This window comes from Macaca nemestrina, chromosome 2 (genome assembly GCF_043159975.1).
Source record: "Macaca nemestrina isolate mMacNem1 chromosome 2, mMacNem.hap1, whole genome shotgun sequence".
In the NCBI taxonomy this organism is placed as follows: Eukaryota; Metazoa; Chordata; class Mammalia; order Primates; family Cercopithecidae; genus Macaca; species Macaca nemestrina.
In genome coordinates this window covers 85,297,760-85,307,377 of record NC_092126.1, presented here as the reverse complement: position 1 = coordinate 85,307,377, position 9,618 = coordinate 85,297,760, and the positions used below count along the sequence as shown (strand labels likewise).

The 9,618-nt window shown below is 41.4% G+C and overlaps 1 protein-coding gene and 1 pseudogene across 1 annotated transcript; both read left to right on the top strand.

Annotated features, from left to right (window-relative positions):
- The first annotated feature begins 227 nt into the window (after positions 1-227).
- On the top strand, positions 228-1,072 carry LOC105466399 (small ribosomal subunit protein eS6-like). The gene has a single exon (XM_071091245.1). It carries the CDS (start codon positions 277-279, stop codon positions 1,024-1,026), a length of 750 nt encoding a protein of 249 aa, XP_070947346.1. The 5' UTR covers positions 228-276; the 3' UTR covers positions 1,027-1,072.
- A 2,651-nt stretch (positions 1,073-3,723) lies between these two features.
- On the top strand, positions 3,724-4,542 carry LOC105465637 (high affinity copper uptake protein 1 pseudogene; annotated as a pseudogene).
- The last annotated feature ends 5,076 nt before the right edge of the window (positions 4,543-9,618 follow it).

The window sequence follows — 9,618 nt, the reverse complement described above, 5'->3', positions numbered from 1 at the left end:
TTAGTATATACAACATAATGCTTTGTTACACATGTGCATAGTGAAATAATTGCTGTAAGTAAGAAAATTAACATATCCTTCACTTTTCATAGTTACTTTTTTGTCATAGGAGTATCTGATATCAACTCTCAGCAAATTTTCAATATACAATATGGTTAATAATATGATACTATTAACTATAATCCTTCTACTATATACTAGATCTTTAGACTTATTAATACTACATAAGTTTGGTCTTTTTTCCGTGGCGCCTCGGAGGCGTTCAGCTGCTTCAAGATGAAGCTGAACATCTCCTTCCCAGCCACTGGCTGCCAGAAACTCATTGAAGTGGACGATGAACGCAAACTTCGTACTTTTTATGAGAAGCGTATGGCCACAGAAGTTGCTGCTGACGCTCTGGGTGAAGAATGGAAGGGTTATGTGGTCCGAATCAGTGGTGGGAACGACAAACAAGGTTTCCCCATGAAGCAGGGTGTCTTGACCCATGGCCGTGTCCGCCTGCTACTGAGTAAGGGGCATTCCTGTTACAGACCAAGGAGAACGGGAGAAAGAAAGAGAAAATCAGTTCGTGGTTGCATTGTGGATGCCAATCTGAGCGTTCTCAACTTGGTTATTGTAAAAAAAGGAGAGAAGGATATTCCTGGACTGACTGATACTACAGTGCCTCGCCGCCTGGGCCCCAAAAGAGCTAGCAGAATCCGCAAACTTTTCAGTCTCTCTAAAGAAGATGACGTCCGCCAGTATGTTGTAAGAAAGCCCTTAAACAAAGAAGGTAAGAAACCTAGGACCAAAGCACCCAAGATTCAGCGTCTTGTTACTCCACGTGTCCTGCAGCACAAACGGCGGCGTATTGCTCTGAAGAAGCAGCGTACTAAGAAAAACAAGGAAGAGGCTGCAGAATATGCTAAACTTTTGGCCAAAAGAATGAAGGAGGCTAGGGAGAAGCGCCAGGAACAAATTGCAAAGAGACGCAGACTTTCCTCTCTGCGAGCTTCTACTTCTAAGTCTGAATCCAGTCAGAAATAAGATTTTTTGAGTAACAAATAAATAAGATCAGACTCGGAAAAAAAAAAAAAAATACTACATAAGTTTGTATCGTTTGACCTACCTCTCACCACTTTCTCCCCTTCCCAAATTATTTTTCAAAGGCACAGGTTCTTTGGTTCGAAAATCCGAATTTATTTTTACACCTTTAGTTTACAGATTCAAGAAGCTCAAGACTTCTTAACGATAAGATATACTGCACAAACCACTTAGATTTATCTAAAACCACATAAAACCCATGTCTTAAGAAATGATGAAGAGCATTAAAACTTGAAATGCATATTTCTCCCAATTTCTAGAATCACATTTTGCATTACATAATATTACATCATCCACTATGCCATATGTAAGACAGCATTGTCAACCAGTCTGTCTAACCATACTGAGCGGTCTGTGAAACAAATCAGCTGAATATGATGTTGCCCTGGGCAGGAACACCCTGACTCACCAGGAAAAGATTGGCTGCGTATCTGTCAACAATGGGCTCCAGCCCTCACTCTCTGATCTGTTTGGTATTCAGAAAATTCTCTCTGAGTGCCTCATCTCTGTGGTCTGTAGGAGTTAATGTGCCAGAAAAGGAGAGCAAATTCATTTTCAGTATATTAATGAGATCAGACTCAAGGACAATTGAACAAGACTTCCCCCCGCCTTTTTTTGTTTGTTTGTTTTTTTCAGACAGAGTCTTGCTCTGTCACCCAGGCTGGAGTGCAGTGGTGTGATCTCGGCTTACTGCAACCTCTGCCTTCCAGGTTCAGGCGATTCTCCTGCCTCAGTCTCCCGAGCAGCTGGGACTACAGGCCCGCATGCCACCATGCCCAGTTAATTTTTGTATTTTTAGTAGAGACAGGGTTTTACCATATTGGCCAGGCTGGTCTCAAACTCCTGACCTCGTGATTCACATACCTTGGCCTCCCAAAGTGCTGGAATTACGGGCATGAGCCATCGTGCCCAGACCAAGATTCCTATTTTTAAAACCTGAAAAAATTGTCATGAATGAAATGCAGATAGAATCTGTAAGTCACTTGCTACATTAAGATACTCAGGCAAAGGGAGTTATTCCTATACATTATGATGTGTGCCTCCAAGCTTGTTTCATAAATAAATATCTTAAAAATGTACTTATTTACCTGCTGCATCATTAACTCATTCATTCATTCAAAACATGTCCATTAGGCATCTCCCATTTTAAGTCATTTTTATGCTGGGTAGTTTAAGGGGTTTTAAGATAAATAGCAGAAGTGTTGAGAGAAGACAAATACCCAAATAACTGAAATGCAAAATGGAGCAGTGTAAGTGCTGAGTAAGGGGAAAAACAAAGAATTATCAGGATTTAAAACAGGGTAAAATTAAACAGAGCACCAAATGAAGTAAATTAGGAAATATTTTATGAAAGATGAAGAAGGTGATTTTAGCCTTGAAGGATGGTAGTCATTTCTGGCAAAGCACCAATATAAGCATAAGTCTGTTGGTGGGAAAGTTCACGGTACAGCACAGCTTTGTTGATGGGAAGAGTGTGGGAGATTGGGATAGAATAATGGACGCAGCACAGATCAGAGGAGAAACCAGAGAGGCCATATTGAAATTAAACGTTAAACTCAACTGGAAAGCAATTGCCTGTGCACACTGCGGCCAGTGTGGTCTGCAAGTCAGAAGCTCTCTGCTCTATTCTGGCATCCTCTGTGTTTTCTGAGGCTTCTTTCACCTCTCTGGGCCTCAGTGTCCATACATGTACAATGAAAATACTACTCTGCCGACTTCATGAAGTTATTATAATGATTAGATAATGTAGATTATTACTGATTTTCAATGTTGGGTGGCAGAGGAGTTGGTTAGAGCTATGCTATTTAACTTTTCAGAGCTCAGAACATAAGTAATTTTTAATGTAAAACAGCCTTCAAAATTCTCTTTAAATAATATTGCTAGACCCACAGAGACATAAATCAAAAACAAGTTAATCATATATAATGGCAATGATGATAAAATTGCTTTTTTATGAGCTTTTTAATATAGATGCTATTAAGATTCCAATTCAAAGGAAACTAAAAATTAGAGAGGGGAAGTCGTTTTCTACAGTTACGGGCTGGGAAGTAGCAGAGCTAAGTCTATAAACTCAAGCAGCCAGACTTAAGCTGAAATGCTTAACACAGGCTAAACTGCTCTAAAATAAAGCAAGAATGCTATGATCTTGCATATGGTTTTAATAAAAGAAAAAATACATACTTTTGTGAATATTACCCAAGTATTATTAATCCGAAAAGATAATTTTTAATTCTCTTTTATTTAAAAAGGTACACAAAAGAAAAAATATTTAATATTAACATTATGAATCAGTGAATTGAATTTAAAATGGGATACTATTTTTAGTTAATATTTTAGCAGATGCCTTAAAACATTGTTCATGTATTTTTTTTTCAGTTTATAAATTAAGACATGTTCATCATAGAAAACTGAAAAAATATTGAACAGCATAAAGGCAATAAAACAACCCACAATGTCATCATTAGCATTTTATTAAATGTCTTTCCAATCTTTATAAATATGCTACACTATTAAGAATTACGAATGTTGGGGGTGGGAAATCCTCAGCCTCAGTGGCGGTCATGGACACGTTGAGCTGGGTAGAAGTGGAGGGGCCATTTGAGGAGTCGGGAGGGGGTGACAGGCTAAGATTTCGAGAGAGAGGCGCTAGTGGCTGGACTCAACCTGGGAAGAATCTTCTGCTGACTCTCAACTTTTCCTGGAAAAAATGAATCATTCCCATCATATGAGGATGAGCTATATGGGCTCCAATAGTACCATGCAGCCTTCTTACCATCACCCAACCACTTCAGCCTCACACTCCGATGATGGAGGAGACAGCAACATGAAGATGATGATGCCTATTACCTTCTACTTTGGCTTTAAGAATGTAGAATTACTGTTTTCTGGTTTGGTGATCAATACAGCTGGAGAAATGGCTGGAGTTTTTGTGGCAGTGTTTTTACTAGCAATGTTCTATGAAGGACTCAAGATAGCCCGAGACAGCCTGGCCTGCTGTGTAAGTCACAAGTCAGCATTCGCTACAATTCCATGCCTGTCCCAGGACCAAATGGAACCATCCTTATGGAGACACACAAAACTGTTAGGCAGCAGATGCTGAGCTTTCCTCACCTCCTACAAACAGTGCTGCACATCATCCAGGTGGTCATAAGCTACTTCCTCATGCTCATCTTCATGACCTACAACGGGTACCTCTGCCTTGCAGTAACAGTAGGGGCTGGTACAGGATACTTCCTCTTCAGCTGGAAGAAGGCAGTGGTAGTAGACATCACAGAGCATTGCCATTGATGTCAGACTCTATGGTGTGGCCTTATTGATTGCATTGGGAAGCTGTTCAACACTTGAAGACATGATTCCTGCTCCAATCATCCCTTCTTCCTCCTCTTTGTGCACATACACACACACACCACACACCTGCTCAATAGAGATTTAGTTTATAGTCTCTGAGCTAAAGTAGTAAGCTCCCAAATTGTTTTTGCTAGTAAGCTGAGATTCCCATTTCTCTGAAGGAGAAGCCCGCATGAGATGTCTTTTCCTTCTCCATCATCTTACAGCCAAGTTATATGTTCTTGTCTAATCCATGCAGCTTTTTGTTCATTGACTTGATCATCTGCTTCCTTTTTGAATGTTTAACAGATAGTAAGTAAATTTGGTATTTTTTCCCCCCTGGGTCAGTGATTGAAAGGGGTTAACTTCAGCCAGGATTGATGGCAGCTGAAGGAAATTCTTGCCCAACTAAACCCAGAACTCAAACTTAACATTAGAAAATAAGGTCCAGGGCCGGGCGCAGTGGCCCACGCCTGTAATCTCAGCACTCTGGGGGCCCAAGGCAGGCTCGATCACCTGAGGACAAGAGTTCGAGACTAGCCTGGCCAACATGGTGAAACCCCGTCTCTACTAAAAATACAAAAATTAGCTGGGCGTGGTGGTGGGCACCTGTAATCCCAGCCATTCAGAAGACTGAGGCAGGAGGATCACTTGAACCTAGGAGGCGGATGTTGCAGTGAGCCAAGATGGTGCCACTGCACTCCAGCCTGGGCGACAAGAGTGAAACTCCGTCTCAAAAAAAAAGAAAAAAAAATTAGAAGGTACAGCTTTTGGATTCAATGAGTGGTAAATACATTGTGCCTTTCTCTTGATGTGATGCATTATACCAAAATCTTCGTAGCGTGCAGAGGGGTGGTTTGAAACTAAACACAGGCTTAGAGCTTGCAGTGTATTCTTGGATGGCTGACTCATCGACTTGCATTCCCACTTAACACTTTGATTAGCATGAACTTGCCAATCAAAAAATGACAATCAATTTGAGAAAATAGAAATAGATATTATTAGGCCTAGTGCGGCGGCTCAGCCTGTAATCCCAGCACTTTGGGAGGCCGAGGTGGGCAGATCACGAGGTCACGAGACTGAGACCAGTCTGACTAACATGATGAAACCCTGCCTCTACTAAAAACACAAAAATTAGCCGGGCATGGTGGCGCATGCCTGTAATCCCAGCTACTCTCTTGAGGCAGGAGAATTGCTTGAACCCGGGAAGCGGAGATTGCAGTGAGCCGAGATCGCACCACTGCACTCCAGCCTGGTGACAGAGCGAGACTTCATCTCAAAAAAAAAAAGGAAAAAGAAATAGATATTTTTAAATAATACCATTCGCAGTTTACTTTGACTTGATACCTTGGTTTGTCCCAGCTGAAGTGAAGCAAAAGAATTTGAATTATTTTTCTCACTATTGTTTTCGCATGTCTGCCTCTGAAACAGTGATTTTCAAGCTTTAGCGTGCATCAACATCACCTGTAGGGCTTGTTAAAATACTAATTGCTGGGCCTCAATGCAAAAGCCCCCAAAGTGGCACTTCTGAGTTCCTGCTGATGCTACAAGGGACCACACTTTGAGAATCTCTGCTTTAAACTAAGAAAATATGAGCTGGTGGATTGGCTGCCTGGTATTGGGCATGGAAATTTGAATTGCTGATTGGTAGATGGTGTGTCTGGACTTAACTCATACAGTAAATACTGTTGATCAATACCTAATCATTCCACATTTATTGAGCTCCACCTGTGTGTATGTGTACCCAAGCACACATGCGTGAAGGGCTATAGCCAAAGTATTTTTACTAGCCTGTATGAAGTCACTAGTCCTTATTTTTAAAGGTCTATGACTTCTTGGAAGTAGTTTGATTGTTGAGAGAGACCTTTGATCTGCAGTGTAAATCTACCAGTCACGGGCCAGAAGGGCAAAAGCCCAGCTCTCTCTTTGGAAAGACTCAGGGTGTGGTTTGCTGATGGCCAGATTTTCCTCAGGCTCCAACAACTGTGTTCATACCAAGCAGATCCTCATCCTCCATGTAAGCATCTTTGTTATTAGTGAGGGTTTAATTACTTTACAAGTGGCCAAAACCCCTATTCTCAATGAAGAACCACATTGGATTTTTATTCTGTTCAGTTGTAGTCTACACTGAAGTCTTATTCCCAGTTCAAACTACTTCTTTAAATTGATTCGTCTTGTGCTGGTCTGTTAAACCCTGCCCTCCTTGGTGCTAGATCCAGTTGTGCCTCAGGGCAGAGGAAATAAAACACAGCTATCCTGTTGGCCTTTGTACTTTCTCCATGGGTGCCAGTTAAATATTGGAGAGCAAGGAATGTGTACTTGTATGACTTTGAACCAAGAGAGGGTTATGAGCCTACTGGATTGAGGTTAAAATCCAAGAACCAACATTTAGAGCTTTGTGCTTTTCTCTCATTCCATCACCTTGCAATGATGATACTTAACATGAGCAGAGTGAATGACAGGTACTGACAAAGTCCAACACAAAGATATAATACAGCCTGTTGTCTCAAGCCAAGGAATCATAAAACCATAAGAAATAAATAGAAATCAATAGTTAGTAGTGACACTGGTGCTCTCTAGAAATCTCAGCATGAACTGCTACAGAATACCCTCCCAGCAACAGAACCTTATCAGTAAGGCCAGCTAGACACAATGGCTCACGCCTGTAATCCCAACACTTTGGGAGGCCAAGGTGGGAGGATGGCTTGTGTCCAAAAGGGACCAGCCTGGGCAACATAGTGAGATCCCATCTCTATAAAAAATCAAAAATTAGCTGGGTGTGGTGCTGCACACCTGTAGTCCTGGCTACTTGGGAGGCTGAGGCAGGAGGATTGCTTTAGTCCAGGAGGTCGAGGCTGCAGTGAGCCATGATTGCGCCATTGCACTCAGCTCAGGTGATAGAGCAAGACCCTGTCTCAGAAAAAAAAAAAAAAAAAAGAAAAGAAAATTCAAGGCCAGTTAAGACTAAGTGCTATGACTTTGAAATTCACAGAAATAAATAAATAGCAGTTTAGGTTAGGTCTGCAGGTATTCAGGATAGAGATACAGGTATTCAGGATAGAGATAATCCCCTGAAAAATGGGAATTTCAGAGATTCTTAGACTGGCTGCCAAAAGATGAAGCCAGTGAAGGAGAAAAAGCTTAAATTCCATCTCGAGCCCTTGGACTGTGATAATACAATGATTTCATTAACTTTTCATTTCTGTATACCTGTTCACTTGGAATTTAATGCTTGACTTCTTTGTTCGTTTTGGATCTAAACTTCTCTTTTCCTCCTTCCCCATTCACATCTTTTAGAAGACTGCATCACCATTTCTTTAGCCTCCTTACTCTGCTGTCCTTTCCCTTTTCTTTCAGTGTTTTTGATCTTACGTCTACTGTTTTAAATCTCCGTAGGCCTCCTGATGCATTGGACAGTGGTATGCTGTGGATATAAATACCAACCAGAAATTGGCATTTATAAATCTGTTAGAGACTTTAAGCATGCTTCAAGAGGCAGTTGCGCCACTGGAATTTCTATAAGGCTGGTACCCTTCCCAAAGTTACAGAATCTTAGGTGCTGTCTCTAGTCTGTGATGGAGGAACTCCCAGCATCCCCATTGCCCATAAATGGAATCCTCACTGTATCCACTAGGAGATTAGAAATCAAAGTTTCTTCACTACTTCTATGGTAGGGTTGTCTGAAATTCCCTTTTAGGCTGTGGGTACTGGTCTTGGGTGCTAGTCATAAGGGGTTCTTTATAAGGAGCAGGTGGAGGGGAGTACACTTTCATGTCATTCAATTTTGATCCTGCCCTCTCCAGCTACTCCTTCAAAAGATACAAAGTCTGGGCCTGGCGCAGTGGCTCACACACTTTGGGATGCTGAGTGGGGGTGGATCACCTGAGGTTGGGAGTTTGAGACCAGCCTGGTAAAACCCCGCCTCTACTAAAAACACAATAATTAGCCGGGTGTGGTGGCACATGCCTGTAATCCCAGTTACTCTGGAGGCTGAGGCAGGAGAACCGCTTGAACCTGGCAGGTGGAGGTTGCAGGGAGCCAAGATGGCACCACTGCACTCCATCCTGGGCGACAAGAGCAAAACTCCATCTCAAAAAAAAAAAACCCCAAAAAAGTGCATTTGATATAATGCCTTAGTTACTGGGGTCTACAATTAATGTTGACTGTTTTAGATTGTAAGCTTCTGGAGAGCACTATTGCTGTAGCAGGAATGTTTTAACAGTATCATATGAAAAAGAACAAAATAAATATTTTGATTTTGTGATTAAAAAAGAATTTAAAATGTTTACATTTGAAGTTATTTTTCTCAGCAACAGAATTTTCACTCACTGCTAATTTTTCCCACTTTACTATATTTAAGAAGATATGATTTGTATTATATATTTATATATTACACAAATTTACATAGTCAGATACCATCTAACACTAGTCAGAATGGCTGTTACTAAAATGTCAAAAGATAGCAGATGCTGGCCAGGTGCGGTGGCTCACGCCTGTAATCCCAGCACCTGGGGAGGCTGAGGTGGGCAGATCACAAGGTCAGGAGATCGAGACCATCCTGGCTAACACGGTGAAACCCTGTCTCCACTAAAAAATACAAAAAATACAAAAAATTAGCCAGGCATGGTGGCGGGCGCCTGTAGTCCCAGCTACTCGGGAGGCTGAGGCAGGAGAATGGTGTGAACTTGGAAGGAGGAGCTTGCAGTGAGCCTAGATTGCACCACTGCACTCCAGCCTGGGCAACGGAGTGAGGTTCTGTTTCAAAAAAAAAAAAAAAAAAGATAGCAGATGCTGGCAAGGTTGTGGAGAAAAAGAAATGCTTGTACACTGTTGGTAGGAGTGTGAATTAGTTCAGCCATTATGGAAGACAGTGTGGCAATTCTTCAAAGACCTAAAAACAGAAATACCATTCAACTCAGCAACCCCATTACTGGGTATATACCCAAAGAAATAGAAATAATTCTATTAGAAAAACACATGCACATATATGTTCACTGAAGCACTATTCACAATACCAAAGAGATAGAATCAACCCAAATGCCCATCAGTGATAGAACGGATAAAGAAAAAGTGGTACATATACACCATGGAATACTATGCACCCATAAAAAAGAACAAGATCAGTCGGGTGTGGTGGCTTATGCCTGGGGACATGGATGGAGCTGGAGGTCATTATCTTAAACTAACACAGGAACAGAAAACCAAATA